The sequence below is a fragment of the Taeniopygia guttata genome, chromosome 7 (assembly GCF_048771995.1).
Source record: "Taeniopygia guttata chromosome 7, bTaeGut7.mat, whole genome shotgun sequence".
In the NCBI taxonomy this organism is placed as follows: domain Eukaryota; kingdom Metazoa; phylum Chordata; class Aves; order Passeriformes; family Estrildidae; genus Taeniopygia; species Taeniopygia guttata.
In genome coordinates, this window is record NC_133032.1 from 15,584,175 (window position 1) to 15,600,251 (window position 16,077).

The 16,077-nt window shown below is 36.4% G+C and overlaps 1 protein-coding gene across 5 annotated transcripts in view; it reads left to right on the forward strand.

Annotated features, from left to right (window-relative positions):
* The window catches only part of MYO3B (myosin IIIB), a 198,072-nt gene that overhangs the window by 130,134 nt on the left and 51,861 nt on the right, over positions 1-16,077 (forward strand). For all 5 annotated transcript variants that reach the window (XR_012056978.1, XM_072932222.1, XM_030278424.4 and 2 more), the window contains 4 exons: positions 4,189-4,300; positions 5,389-5,551; positions 6,243-6,323; positions 14,987-15,107. Coding sequence is in view for 4 of the 5 variants with exons in the window: in XM_072932222.1 (XP_072788323.1) it covers positions 4,189-4,300; positions 5,389-5,551; positions 6,243-6,323; positions 14,987-15,107 (477 nt within the window). In the remaining variant the exon portion in view is untranslated. The remainder of the gene's footprint in view (positions 1-4,188; positions 4,301-5,388; positions 5,552-6,242; positions 6,324-14,986; positions 15,108-16,077) is intronic.

Consider the following 16,077-nt stretch of genomic DNA (forward strand, 5'->3'; position numbering starts at 1 on the left):
TCTTAATATGGAGTCAAATGTAATTATTTTTGTGAATTCGGATTTGAAAGTTTCAGAAAGAGATTAAAGACAACCAATAGAAGTAAAAAAAAAATTTGGAAGTAATTTTGCGGCTCTTGTAGTTCTAAAATATAAAAAATCTAATTTTTTTTTAAGTTTCCAGTTCCAGAGCTGAGATGGAACAAATAATTTTGTGATGTTGAGAATCTTTCTGCTGTTGCATGTGATCTGGCTAGAAAGGGGTTTTGCACCTCATGCTTTTCACATATCATTATCCATTATCCACCTCAGGCCATTACATTTTAGTAGCAAGATTTGTTTTAAAGAGAAAAAAAAGTTAATCATTACTGTTTTGAGTTAATTATGTAGACTTGATGCTGCCTTTAAGTCTGGAATGTGAAGGGATCTTCAATAAGAGACACTGGTATAGTAGTTAATGGTGCTGTTTAAATGCATTTTATGGAACAGTTCCACAGTTTAGACTTTAGGGAGAGGTGGGAAATGGAACCATTTGTTTACAGTCAGTTTATTTAATCTTAAACCACCAACACTAAAATGCCTGGTGCCTAATCAAATAGTTAATGCATAGCATCTTTCTGAAGTTTTCCATCTTAGCGTACTTGGGTGTCTTTAGCATTTTACCTTACTTTGCATTCTGAGGTTAAATTCAAGTTTTTAAAAATGTTGGTTTATTTCTAATGACTAGCAAGTACAGTTAATCCCATTTTAATGTTAGTTTTTTCTGAAATAGTATTCACATCCATGAAGAATAGTATGTGTTGCATAGTAAAAAAACATTAGTTAAGAAATGCAGAATTCCAGAGTTTCATCAGGTTTGAGAAATCAGTTCTTCTGAGGGGAAATTACTTTCCCCTTACTTAGTCTTACTGCTACTGAGATTGCAATTAGTCAAGTACTTTTAGGAAACACGTAGATGAGTGTGTGCCAGGTGTAGGAAATTTTCAAGCAGGATGTATAGCCCAGGAAAAGGATATATTTTTGCACAAATATGTGCATGTTTATGAAATAGCACATGAAGAATCATAAAATGCATATTTTTAAATAACAGTAAAAGTATTGGTTTAATGTAAAGCACTGAAATATTCCTGGCTACCATATTTTGTGCTGAAATAACAAGTGCAAATATGGAAATTAAAAGGTAGAGTTGTGAAATTTTCATCTCATCTGAAAGCAAAGTTGATTTCTAGCCCTACTTTTCAGAAAATAAGTTTCTGGTTGCTTGGTGATAGTTGCAAGTAGAGGTCACTCTGTGATATCCGCACAGTAGATTTACGTAAGTATGACAGAGATGAAATTAGACCAGTAAATCAAAAAGAACAGTTGTATATATCCCAAAGCTTTTTTTCAGGTGTATTCTCTGCCATTTCACCATATACAATATTTGCATGCTTTTGCCAGATACATAAGGGTAAAACATTTTACCTTCCTCCAAAATTTTCCATAGGGCCCATTGCTGTACAAAGATTTTTAATTAGATGAAACAAACAGATGACCCTGTGTGGCACATGCTCTGCTGACATACAATTATCCAGAGCACATCATGTCAAACTACTTGGGTGTCTGTAGTTATGTGATTCAGTCATGAAAACAGGCACTAAACCAAAGTGTTTACTTAAAAACACTCTCAAAACACATGGATTTGAGCTTTGGAACACAAATCTAGAGACCTAATATGGTGCAGAATGCACACTACAAAAGGAGTTCTGGAGGAGAAATAATTAAAAATAAATAGCCAGTCTCATATTGGTAGTCCTTGTTTCTGATGAGTACAGTCATTTCTACCTTACTTTTCATGGGGGAATTGCCTGGAGTTGTGCCAGGGGAGGCTTAGGTTGGATATCAGGAAAAGATTATTCAACCAGAGGGTGGCTGGGCACTGGAATAGGCTCCCTCTGGAAATGGTCACAGCACCAATCCAGACAGAATACAAGAAGCATTTGCCAATGCTTTTGGGCACATGGTGTGATTCTTGTGGATGTTCTGTGCAAGGCTAAGAGCTGGACTTCATCATCCTTGTGGGTGTCTCCCAAATCACAATTCAGTGATTCTATGACATAACTGGAAAGCCACAGTAAGTATATTTAACCAGGTATAAGGTGTATTCTGTGCTGTAGTTAGATCAATCAAAATGTTTGGAAAATCACATTTAGAGAAAGTTTTTAATAAATATTGGGTGACAATATGTTTACATACAGAAACTGTAGTTATTCCCACATAGTTACTCCCATGGTTTGTAAAGTTCTTGTCATTCTGAATAGCTTGCATTCTTAGACTATAGATATGTTTAAATTTATAAAAACATTTGTTAAAATAGGATTTGATAAGAAAAATAACCATTGTTTTATTTATGGGTTTTATTGGAGCACCAAAGGAACTACATTCTAGATCATGAAAGAGAGCAATTGGAGAGGGTACTATCTTTGACAGATAATGAAATTTGACATTAACAAAATGGTGTAGTCAGGCAGGTAAACCACACAGTTCAAAATACTTCGTTATTCAGATATTTGTCACAAATAAGTCAACTTTTCAGTAAGTGGAATGCCAATGATAAGAGAAGAATGATGAGATTTCCCTTGAATATTTTATTGCATCAGTGCTATCTAAAAACTGTTCCATGGTTTTAAAATTCCCATCAATAACATTTCTTAAAAGATACATGAACAACCAGTGTCACTCCCTTCCTGCCTTCCTTCCTTCCTGCCTCCCATATGTGTAACTCACATGGCTATCTGAACTGGCTTTTGAAGCAAACAGCAATTTAGTATAACTTCCCCCATCTATTTGTCAGCTATCTGTTGCAATTGTATGATGTCAAAAAATATTTGTGATACATATATTTTAAATCTGAGTTTTATTAGTGCAACTCAGTACTGGCATCATTAACTTTTTTGTTTTGTAAATATTGGCACCATTAACTTCAGTAATAAGGTGGAGGAAATGTACTTTTTTCTTTTGAATACACCATATCTCTCCAAACCTACTAAAAGTCATGGGTTGATATTTTGAAAGACTTGGCTAAAGAATTTGCAATATCACGTTGTTGAGAAAGTCCCTACATTAAAAGTAACTCACTAATACATAATCTCCTATCAATATGCAGAGTTAGCAATGTCTCCAGTTGGTGAATATCTATGTCTCTGACCCAGAACTTATTCCAGTACTTCTCACTTCAGATGTCATTTTGTTCCTGTTTGATCTTAACTGGCTGTTTTAGTGGGTTTTTTCTTTCTTTTGACAACTGGAGCTAATATATAGAGATTAATTGGAACTAATAATTGAAAATCATATTCTTCTGACTTAAAAAAATTAAAAGAAAGTTAAATTAAAAGAATTGCAGAATTCTAAATTTTCTAATTGCTTCTCCATATTTTCTTCAGTATAAGGTGGGATATTTTCTTGACTCTGTGTGGCTACAGAGGAATCTGTCTTTGAGATTCACTGATCACATTCTTCTGTTCATGTTTTAAAGAACATCTGATGGCTCTTCCCCATGCTAATAATTAGTAGAATGGTTTGCTCAACCTGCTAGTTCCTCTCAATCCCAATGTAAATAGAGTAGCACCTTTAGATATATAACTTAATACCAAGACAACACATGGCAGTTAGTAAGTGAGAGCTGATGTGGCAGTTGCTCGCATCCGAGTGTACTTGTGCTAAAAAAAAATTTGTAAACTAACTGGCACATGTTCTAGCTGTTAGTTAACGTAATTGTCTGCTAGTAGGTTTACTTAAATACTATAAAACCAGTCTTCCTAAATGCATAATGGCTTTATAGGTAGGAAGGGACTGGTTCTTAAATCATTTCGAACATGTTTATATCTTTTTTTCATTAGCTATATGTTATTTAACATAACTGTTAGGAGCTACTCTTTGCAAGGGAACATAGGAAAAAAAAAGAAAAGATGATATTGTTTAGTGTGGATCTGCTCCAGACTCCTAAAATTGATCATAATAATTCCAATTGTTTATAATAATAATTTATATGTTCAAATATCTATTAATGACAGCTACGTTGTGATTTGTGAAGACACAGTTGTCATGAAGTATGTATGAGTATAATGAAGAATTTGGCCTATTAATTCTACAGATAAAGTTTGGAGCTAGCGAAAAACAGTGGAAGTACATATTGGTTGTCAATTCAATTCTTTCTTTACTATTTTGCAGGTATTACTACCTTGCGTTCAAGGCACATGAGACTCCCCTTGGTAGCAGAGAAAACTGTCTTGCCATTTTGGAGAAGTCTAAACTTGACAACTGGATTCTTGGGAAAACCAAGGTATAGGGTGCTAACATTTTCTCACTGATAGTATACTTTTATAAATCACATCTAATAGTGGTTCAGAAAGTACTGCATGAATGAACAAAAGAGGAAATAATTTGCTCCAATTAGCTTCCCAGGTAATGGAAGTGCCCTCCCAAGCCAGCTGAGTTAGTGCTGTAGGAGGAGGGGTATATTGGATACCTCCCGAAAGTGCATTCAGCACATGGCTGCCTTGATACAAACAGTACCTCTGTCAGTGCCTGCTGTTGTAGTGACTTCCTGAAGTTTCCCATTTTTCTTAATAATGACACAGCTGAAATGTCGCAATTTGACCCATCATATGAGTCTGGCTGGTACCATTATCCATTCATGGAGTTTCAGGTAAGCTCCTCCTGGCTCTGCCAAAAGCCTTTGTTGATGGTTTAAAATGGAGTGAATGACTTCTTTTAAAAGGATGTTATACAGTACTTTGAGTTGTTTTACATTAAACAAAGGAAAAACTGTGAGAATTTTCTTGCCCAAGATCCAGATAAAATGTATGTAAGCACCCATAGGACTTGCCTCCTTAGGGAGAATGCTTTTAGACAATATTATGTCTAAAACGAAATTCAACCCAGGATTTGTGTTTCCACTGACAAGAAAGGTCATTATTCAAAATTGTTCATATCTGAAAAAATATCACTGTCCAATCTATGTTTTAAAGGGGATAAAGATAGGATTTATTTTCACAGGATCACAGAATATTCTGAGTTGGAAGGGACCCACAAGGATCAAGTTCAGCTCCTAAGTGAATGGCCCATACAGGGATTGAACCCCAACCTTGGTCTTATTAGCACCATGCTCTAAGCAATTAAGTTAATCTTATGGCTAACAGTGGGGTAATTATTATCAGTGGAATAAAGAAGTTCCACAAGTACACAAGAGGAAATAATTGATTCACAAGATTGTGATGATATGTACAATCAGTATTTTTTCTAGTTTTCTCAGCAATTTACACCCTTCAATAGGCTTGCTGGAGGACTAATGAGAAGGCAAAATGCAAGAGGTTATAATACTGATTGTAATAGTGATTTTTTTTGTTTTGATTTGTTGTTCCACTACAGGTATTCCTTAAATATTACCATATAGAGCAGTTAAATTTGTTCCTGCGAGAAGTTATAGGGAGGGTGGTGGTCATGCAAGCCTATATCAAGGGATGGCTCGGAGCAAGGAGGTACAAGAAAGTAAAAGATAAAAGAGAAAATAGTGCTATTACAATACAGTCAGGTAAATGATCATATTCCCTGTTTTACTAAGTGTCTTTGTATTTCAATCAGTTAAGTTGCGTGTACATTGTTAATTTATTAATTACAGTTTACTATTAAATCTAAATGACTGGATCTGTTTTCTCTTCAGCTCATTGACGAAGATATTACTGATTTACTTCTAAAGTGTCAACATTTAGGAATGTCTTTATTTAAATATTTTAATATTTTGAATGTAATGCCTGTGCACAAAATAAAAATATTGTTAGGTATGTCTATAATAATATGCAGCGCATAATTGAAATGCAGTAGCACATGTTCCTGCCTGTGTACCAGAATTGAAGACATACAACAAAAAATGGGCCTGAGAGGCTGATTATCAGTAATTTAGCAGGTTTCCTTGTAGTGATTTGGGGTACTGTGTGAGCAAGAATGATGACACACCCTTTTTGGGGGGCTAGGATACCAGTGAGCACATGGTGGCAATTAAAATTTGAATGAGTGAAGTTGTGTTTGAAGTTGTGAGGATGTGAATACTGCAGTCATGAACCCGGAGTTCAACATGTGGGTGGGTGGGGAAGAGCTATTGGGGGTTGGGGGCTGAGGTAGTTATGGCAGGAGAAATGAAAGTTGCAGCACATCTCTGACCCTGTAGACTCTGTAGCAATTCCTTAAATAAATGTAATTTCCAGCACATGGTTTTGTATTTTTAGCCTGGAGAGGATATGAAGCTCGCAGGAAGTACAAGGAAATAAGGAACAGAAGAACTGATGCTGCTATACGTATTCAGGCAGGTAATTAAAACAGTATTTCAATTGCCAACACCTATTTTTCTGTGGGTGATTTTGCATGTGTCAGTGTCTATAGCCAAAAATAAAGTGAAGTCCAAATAAAAGCTGTCAAAAATATTACTTCTGATTATTTTTGCTTCAGTGTCAAATGATATCAGTGACAGGTATCACGGACTTTGGACCTTTTATAAGTATTTCTCTGGAAGCAAAATATAATAATTAAAAGCTGTTAAGTTAGTTCTTGGCTAAAAGTGTGGATAGAAGACACTAGAAATGCATTTCTCTGTCTTTGTTGGGAGCACTGATCTTGGCAGGTTGCCAGGTTTTTGTTTTGACTGCTTGCTGGGTTTGCCAGCTTTGACCAATCTTTTGACAATCTGCCAGACTCCTATGCAGCCATATCAATATGAATTTGAATAAACTTTAAAGAGATTATTGGAGGAACAGGCCCATAGGGCTGTGTAGGTCTCTAGTAAAGAGCAGAGTACCATATGGCACAGAAATCTAAGAACCAGCACTGTGTATGCTGTGAACTCAATGGTGTTTTCAGATGCTGCCAATATGAAGCAGCCTCCATATGATGCAGTGCAGTACACCTTCTATGTCCAGCTTCAGGTTCAAAGATTGTGACTGATAAAAAACAATTGTAGCTAATGTGTTTACAGATAAATGAAGATACCACTTCTACCAGTTTCCTGTGCTACAATTCCTTAAGCTTTGTCACCTCTTGTTCTGTATCTTACAGTCTGAAATCAATATGAAGAATATTTATTGCAATATTCTTTTATTTGTTCTCAAACCATTCCCAGTAAATGAATTAATTTTTGTGTAGTCTAGTTTGCTACTCTGAAATTAAGTGTTGCTGAAACTTTCAGGAGAAAACAGAATACCATTCTAGTTACCAAAAGTAAAATAATATCATTAGGATCAAACAATAATTTGTAGCTTTGCATATGTACTGTTATGTAAAATCATGAAGCTCTAGGGTTACATGCAGTATATTCTATTAAATAGAAGAAATTTTTTCTTATGTTCGCAAAAAGCACTGAAGGATTGCACAAGTATTCCTCTCTCTCATTCTTCCTCTCCTTTATGTTGTCATTTTCAGTTGTTTTCATGATAGCACAGAGAATAGATCTTAAAGCTTAAAGTACCCCCCCAACCCCCCCCCCCCCCCAATATTTCCTGGAATATTTGCTACCTTTGCAAGTATATACATACCTGGACTTTGATTACAGCGGCCTTTTGTTGAAGAAAGGAAAGTGAAATTGTTAACCCATGACTGTCTCACTATTACCAGCTCCTTAAGATGAGAGTTACCTCAAGTACAATAGGAAGCTTGTGTGTACCATTATTACTTGGAGACTGCAGGGGACATTCTGCCTTTGAGTTTTATCCAGACAGATTTCTACCTCTTTAGAGGAAGATACTGATGTCTTCTGCTGTTAGCACACGTGGGAGAGATTCAGAGCTCTGTTGCTTCCTGCCATCTTTTAAATACTGTGTTAAACATGGCAGAGCAGAGGCAGTGGGAGTGAATTGGGACACTGTTGAGCCCTCTGGACCTAATACTGGAGAAATGTTGTTAGTACTCTTCTCTCCAACACACACAGTGCTTTTTTTTGTAACCTGGCGCTTGACTGTTTCGGTGATCAGCCTCGGTGAATAAACATTAAGGACTACAGGGTTAAGAGTGACAGGGTGAACATTGCTATATAATTGGGCTGGCTGCTCCTCCTGTCTTTGGTACTCTAGTAGAATGGGAATAATCATAGCAGTAACAATAATAATAATAATAATCCGCAACACTTTTCTGTCTGCCTTTGGAAACCTGTATTTAGGACTTCTTATTTGAAAATATTTCTTGTGTTTTCTCTTCTCGATATGCTAATTATTCTGTGTTTCAAATCAAAGCTTATGCTTGCTAATCATGGCCATCTTCCAGGTTTTAAAATACACTGACAGTTTTTGTGTTGTTTACATAACATTACACAGTCCAAGTGCCTAGTGACATGGAGACAAAAGGTACTCTAAATCTCTCCCTTCTCTGCACATCTTACAGTGTGGGTATAGTTCAAGGTAGCTTTCTAGTAAAATGGAGTACAGTCACCTTTGCAATTTTTTTTAAAGAGCCATTTCAGGCACTGAGATAAATTGTTTGCATTCGTCATCCACATTAGCAAAACCATATAATTAAACTATATGTACTTCCCTCTCCTTTCCCTCCCCCCTGCCCCACTCAAGCAGGCCTTGGAATTTAGGAAGCATTTGGCTTACATGTTTCTACAGAACAGCGCATATTGAAATTTGTTTTCCTTTCATCTCTTTCCCAATAAAAGCAGCCGCTCAGCTTATCCCTTTAGCTTCCTCAGAACTTCCTTTCAGAATTCCCGATCTATTACAGCACATTCACATACCAGAAACAAGATGCCTTTTCATGCTGTCAACCTTTTTCATCTGAAATGTAAATTAATTCTTGCTGGTACGCTTTGACAGAGATCAAAGTAGGGGTATTAACCTTATTGGGCCTTCTCCTCATCAGAATCAGTTCCAAAGACTGCAAGGGTAGTGTTAGGAGGCCAGTCTTCACTGTTATCTATGGCCCTCCTCCAGGCAGTCCTCTGTCTACAAGTCAGCATTTCAAAGGCACTGATTTCTTTTGTAAATGACCTTATCATTACTTTAAACTGTGTGAAAAATGATTTGCCTGAATAATTCTTGCAGGATTATCCTGCTCATTTTAATTGTGGGGGGACTTCATTCAGGTTCCAGGATATTGTTTAAGTGGTTTTGACAGCAAGTGATCATAGCCTGATAAAAAGGAGGAACACAGCTCCTGATTGGAAACCTCTTGACTTGTTCAGATTGTTCATTTCTTGCGAGTCAGTCTTTGAGGTAGGCTTCATTTGCATTTTAAAAATAAACAGATGCCTTTCAAATACATGAGCTGGTGGTCTGGAGATCTCTGTGGGCCCAGCAGTTCACTATCCATTGAAGAAATGTTGGAAGAAAAAACAAACTTAGAAAAAAAACAACCCTCACAATATACATGAGGATAAAATTATTATAATAAGTGTATTATATTACAAGAAAAAAAAGTCATTCTTACAGATGGGGGGAAACCCTCACTAGGAGACAAAGTATTAGTGAATTTAAATTAAATGGGGAAGAAAAAGCTACCCTACTTCAGCATATTTACATCTCAGGTTCTCAGAATATACAGATGTTAATAGACTAATGGCTAAAATGGTACACTGGATAAACAAGTTCTTTCCTCATACTTCCAGTCACACTTTCTCAAACTGTGAAGGTTAGAAAATGCTACTTTTTAGCTCAGAAACAAATGGTAAAGAATGATTTTGTGTTAAGTGTTTGAGTTGACAATACTTTGTACTTCTGAGTATTTCTTTGTAATTGTAATTCACATCTATATGAGAGGGAAAAATATATTGTCAAAGATTTTTTAAAATTATTTTGCCATATTCACAGCTGGTTTAAATCAGTGTATATCCAATGAATCATCTGATTGAAATGTTGCTTCATTGATTTACCTCACATGCAGGTCTCATTAAATGTTTATTTTAGAATAATTAGAATTTAAAGCAACAGATAATACAATTATGAAAGTATGTTTTCTAGTTATGATAGCGTGTATTTCCATGCAGTGTGGCTTGTCCCAGAAGACTTAAGGGAGGATTTTAATCTGGTTATTTTATTTGTGAACTGACATTGCCAAAATGCCAAATGAGTGGTGCATGCAATTCATTTAGATCTGAGGTGACATCACTGAATTCATTTTAATTAGGTCCACTTTAGCCATCTGGAATATACTGTGCAGCTCTGGTCAAGACTGAGTTTAACTATGCTTCCAGAGGTGAGCAAATGACTAATCCACTGAGCCACCATCTCCTCCTCCAACACGTGCTCTCACACTCACCATATGTCATACTCTATTAGAAAATTCTTTATCAAGAGCTCTAGATTTCGGCTCTTTTCCTTAAATCAGAAGTGATGGATGTTCAGAAGGAAGCATCCCCTTGTAAACTGCTTTCTTTCTGTAACTTCTGCAGATTATTTATATTGCAGTGTTCTTACGTCTCTCTAACATGTACTTCTGGCAAAATTTATTCCCTTTTAATAAAAAAGAGGGACAGAGAACAATTGCAATTTAGTGGTTTACCTTTATAATAAATGTAAGATTTTAATAAAAACATTGCCTGTGGGACTTTCAGCAGCAAAAATATGTTAGTTTCAGTAGAAGACAAGGAAATATTTTTGCATATTTATTCCTATATTTATTAATCTATTTGTATTACTGTGTGTGTACATGCACTCAGCTAATACCATTGTATAGGTCTAAGAATTACATGAGTGAAATGTTCCAAAAACTTCTAAGCACTTCATAAATATATCTAAAAATGTTTTCTTTAAAATTTTCTTGAAAATTACCTCTAAATAGCAGATCTGTTTTTCTTTTTTTTAATCAGTAGTTTTCTTTCTTTTAACTACATTGTCAGTGTAAAAAACGCTGAAGACATGTTTCTCCTAATGGCAGCTGGACTGATTTATCATATTATCTTAATTTCAGAGTCATAGTAAACCAGACTAGTTTGTACAGGCTGCACAGCTTTGGTTAACTTTACTCTCCCATCTCTTTGTGTCCCGTACTAGCTTATGGCATCCAGTTATGCTTCATGTTTAGTATATCTCTAGTAACCATTAAAGCCTAGTGCTCATGTGCAGGGAGCATTTTACAAAACGGAGAAGGTCCTATAGTTTTAAACTATGGGGGTTTATATTCCATCCCCCCCTCTGAGCTAAGCTCTGTCAATGTTCAATGTTTCTTCTGATTTTAAGGAGAAAAAATGGAGACTATTCTTACTGGATTTCATGCTAAAATCAGGAAGGGACAATGTACTATAAAATCGCTTCCTTTTCCTTGCTGATACTGCCATAGTCATCTTCACTTTTTTATTTGACCAAGTCTCAAGATCAGAGACTGTGATGCATGGTGGTCACAGTGCCAAGCCTGACACAGTTCAAGAAGCGTTTGGACAATGCTCTCAGGCACATGGTGTGGCTCTCGAGGATGGTCCTGTGCAGGGCCAGGAGCTGGACTTGATGATCCTTGTTGGTCACTTCCAACTCAGCACATTTTGTGATTCTGTGAATTCTATGTCCAAGTGTTGATGTGCATCAGTGACACCAGGCCTGATGACAGCCTTAGTGAGTCTTGCTAATAGCCACTGTTTGTTACTGAAAGTTACTGCTTCTACATGAGAATTCATAACTTCCTTCTCATAATACTTCTGCTGGAGAACTTAGGAGTTTTTTTCTCTATTAAACATGCATCACTCAATATCCATCTAGAGAGTTGAAAGAGGGGAAGTATTCATGGCACCCAATAAAAGATGTGACTCTATGCCTTCTACTGCTCATTAGAATTAATTTGGCATGGAATGAATAATCACATTCATGGGCTCTAATTTCTCTCAGATGCTGTTAGTTAAGTTTCTGAATGCTCTTTTAGCTAGACAAATTAAGAAAGTGATGTGCTGTTCCTAGGAGATCAACTACCTTCTCTTTAGCAAGCATGAACTTTCATGAACTTCTGAGTTGCTGTTACTTGCTATTTTAGGTGATATGACAGACTAAAAATGTGTATGTGTAGAAAAAGTCTGTTTCACATGATTTTTTAATTACTGGAATTAATCCTTCTACTGCTTTAAAACTACTTCATCTCCTTTCTTTATAGTTCTCTCATAGACCTGCGATTGTTTAGCTTTGATCTTTTTACACTGTGCTTCACAATTTGCTCTGTAATTATGTATTTCCTGTGGGAATCAGAAGGCAAATGCCTGGACTTTCACTATCTGGAATTATGCAATATTGTGTGTGTAGTGAATTTTGCCTTGGTATTTAGACCTTAAAAGTTTGTAACTGCAAGATATCAAATTTCAGAATCCCTGAGGTAAATAGATTCTTGGTTTGCTAGGTGCTGAAACTGACAGAAATCTCTCTTTGTGTGAGAAATTATCAGTACAAGAAGTAAAAATTCATGTCCTAATTTGTGGCACATAAAGCATTTAACACCAAGTTACTAATAGAAGTGTTAAAATTAAGTTCAGTTCCTATGTTGCTTGTCAGATCCTGTCATCTTTGGCTATGTAAAGATCAGGGTTAAAGCTACTGTTACTGGAAAGTTTGGAATATAGACTGAATAAGGTGAAAATGAGGTGACAGCTGGTAATCATTCTTCTTCAATGATGCAGTGATTGTTCATGGAGCAGTAGCAACGTGAGTCTGCTAATTTCACACTCTTTGAGCCAAGTGCTTAGTGTCAAAACCAGCACCAGTCAGTAATGCAAATTGCTGTGATGGAGCAGCTTCCCAGCCTCTTAGACTCCCCCAGTAGAATTCTCTGCATATGTATTTCTTTTGAAACATTATAGAGCCTGTTAATAAATATTGAAAAGATGCAGTCCTACTAGTGCTTGATGAAGCTTTTGAGAGACTGAAAGAAGTTTGTTTACCCTGTACTTTTGTTGTTCCAGGAGTCAAAAGTAGGAAAAATACAGCTATTTACCTTTCAGATTCAAGGTAATTGGAAAAAAATTAGAAACCATCTTGTGGGAAGGTTATGTTGAAGAGGAGTTGATTTTTAAAATACCTACGAAAACAGAAAATAGGGCAAAAACTATGTTTATTAAGTCAGCTATATCAGATTTTTTCAGAGTGGATGGGGCAAAGACCAAAATGGTTATCCTGACGATAGTAAGAGTCTGTGATAAAAGAATAACAATATTTAAATATAAAATCACAGCAAATATCAGGGTTGATTTTACAGACACACATGCAAAGAAGTATTAAAAGCTGAGAAACTACTAAGGATAAAACTGAAATTTATCTTATCAGTTCATTTATTTCAGTGCTTCCTTATAGTAGTTCATTGACTGATTGACATGCAGCATGTTTCAGCTGCAGAGAGGTGCCTGCTGGCCAGCTGTCTCTGCTGCCGATAGCAGAGTAGGATTCTTGTCTGGTCAGTAGGGGATAGTTAAGGATTGGAAGCCTGTTCATATGGGACAAGTGAGAGCTTGCCTCATCTCTATCAGATAGGCAGACTTTCCTAGTCTATTAGGGGTGGAAAATTCCTCAAGCCTCAGGATACCTAAGCTCTGTATTTGGTTCAACACCTCAGCAGGCCAAACTTCTGTCATGCCTTCTATAAAGTGAATGACTGTTTATTTTCATAACCTCTCATTAAAAGGCAATTTTTGTTGCTTCTTATCCCAGAAACCTCAGTGCTTTCATAAAAATCAGAAATGTGAGATACAGAGAAACCTTGTTAATCTTCTGATCAATTTCTCTGTTCCTCAATTTGTTCAGTATTTGTCCTACCTCCTGATTTCCTTCAATGATCTACAATGCTGATCCTGATCCTTCATGAGGTTGCCCTAGACCTTATTTCTGTGTCTATCTGTGCCTGTAATATGTAAGCCTGGACCCCAATGGGAGGGCTGCTCTTCTCCTTTGGGTATTTTCAGAATTACTCTGGTTTGTATGCATTTAGTGTGTGTAAAAGCTTTTCCTAGACAGGAAATATTTTTTTAAAGTGTCTCCTCAGCTCAGTTCACTATTCTTTTACTTATCATCTCACTGTTAGAACTGCAGTCCTGCTGGACTAAGATGGACACAGCTCCTTTCTCTCACAACCCTCAGCCTTATTCAGCAACTGCTTGTTGTATACTGAAACAATGGCACTGGTACTGTATTTACTTTTTCATTATTCAGTCCTTTCTCCCCTTAGGTATTTGTACTTAAAATAATGCTTGAAATAATCCCTACAAAAGAAAATTTTAATTCTTTTAAGTGTATATTGCAGCCTTTTTAGTTCTTTGTCCTAAGTGCAGTATGCATCACTACCTGTGGTTTGTGCTGGAGCTTTGTTACTGCTCACAGGTGTAAAAACTTCAAGACAAAAATATAGAAATAATTATGGTATTCAGATTCAGATACCCAAATCAAGAGACAATCTGTGGAAATAAAGGATGTAGATAGTCTCAAAATTTTATTAATTTTCATTTTATTTACCATATTGTTCCACTATGATTTTTTTCTGGGTTTTTTGGGGTTTTTTTTTTTTAGAAATTGTATAAATTCTAATGTCTATAAATTTTTCCCTGATTTTATGAGAGGTATTTTAAATGTTTTATCATGGTTACAGTTAATTTAAAAAATAGGAAAAGACTAACTGAATATATCTGTCTCTGGCTCCGTACCCCACTGTCCCACAATAAAAGAAAGTAAAGCTTCTGATTCTGTAAAATTATGACTGCCTCAAAGGGAAGTTGTGATTAAAGAAGTTGTTTTGGGAGTGATTTTATTTTAATACATTCTGAGTTTAATTCATGTTTAAATTAGACACATACTCTGTTTGAGGCCTGTTTTCCTTGCCTGGACTGTGCCAAGTGGTCAACAGTGAGAGTGTAAGGACCCGTAGAATTTCCAGGTGTTGGTAACTTTGCAAACATTGGAGTCACTTCTGTGGAGTGCTGACTGTTCTTGTACACTAATTCAGTAAAAGCTGGGAACATTCAGGTCTGTGCTGCAGAACCAGTTTCAGTTTCTGCAGAATCTCTCTGATTGAAAACTATGTTTTTTAGCTTTTAGGGGATATATTGTTCGTAAAAACTACACAAGATTGAAAACCAGCATGGAGTGTGTAGCAGATCATCAGCTTACAAGCAGCTGCTCTACTTCTGATTTTGGCTGTGAAGAAGACTGGTAAGTTGAATCCTTTGCTACCTATTCTTAACAAAAGTTATTTCCCCACACAGTAAGATCTGAAAGGAGCAGATTTGTCATCATGATTCACCCAGTTTTTAGAAAATCTGCCATATTCTGAGGATGACCACCTACTGTAGGTTAGCAAGTTCTCCAGCTTAGTCATCTCAGTGATCTCCCAATTAGTGGAAATTATTCGTTTGCTCTGGGTTGCTCTCCTGTTTTTGTGCACTTTTTGTAAGTACCCATAATACTCTAGATTGCAAGTGATCAGCATTTCAGCATTCACTGCTGTGCATGTTATTAAATGTTCAAGAGTAGAAAGTTACCCTTCTGTGCCTAAAAACCTTCGTGCAGGCCAGCAATGAGACAGGGAAAAGAGCTGTCAAGAGCAGATGGACACTTTCTGTCACTGACAGAAAGCTTAGGAATGCTGTAAACCATGGTGGTGCTCTCTTTCTTGAAGAGTATTTTATCACTTTAAGTAATGGATTCACTCCAGACAGATCTTCCTGTGACACTTCCTTAGGTATGAGAGGCAGGAGGGATCTGTTATGTTTGACTCACTAACATTGTTCTAGGATGGGTCGCTGCATTTCCAGGACTAATCCCTTTCATTAGTTTCAGTGACTGAGAGTTACAAGATTGCTCCTGCTGAAGCCATTCTGGAGAAGTTAACAGTTATTTCTTTTTCCATGTATGCTCATAGCATTGAGTTTTGTTAACTTCCGTACTAACTCTGGTATGTGCCCTAGAGCATTATTATAGAACTTTGTTCAGCTGTAACCACTTGCATTCTTGCAGATTATTAGTACTCCAGCATCTTTCCCTTGAATCAAGTATTCTATTTCAGCAAGAAAAAGATTCAGACCATTGGACAAGGACTAAATAAATAAATAAATAGTTTTGGTAATGATTTTCAGGGTGAAGAACAAGCCATTGCATTTTACCATCGTAGCTCTGTTTTGGG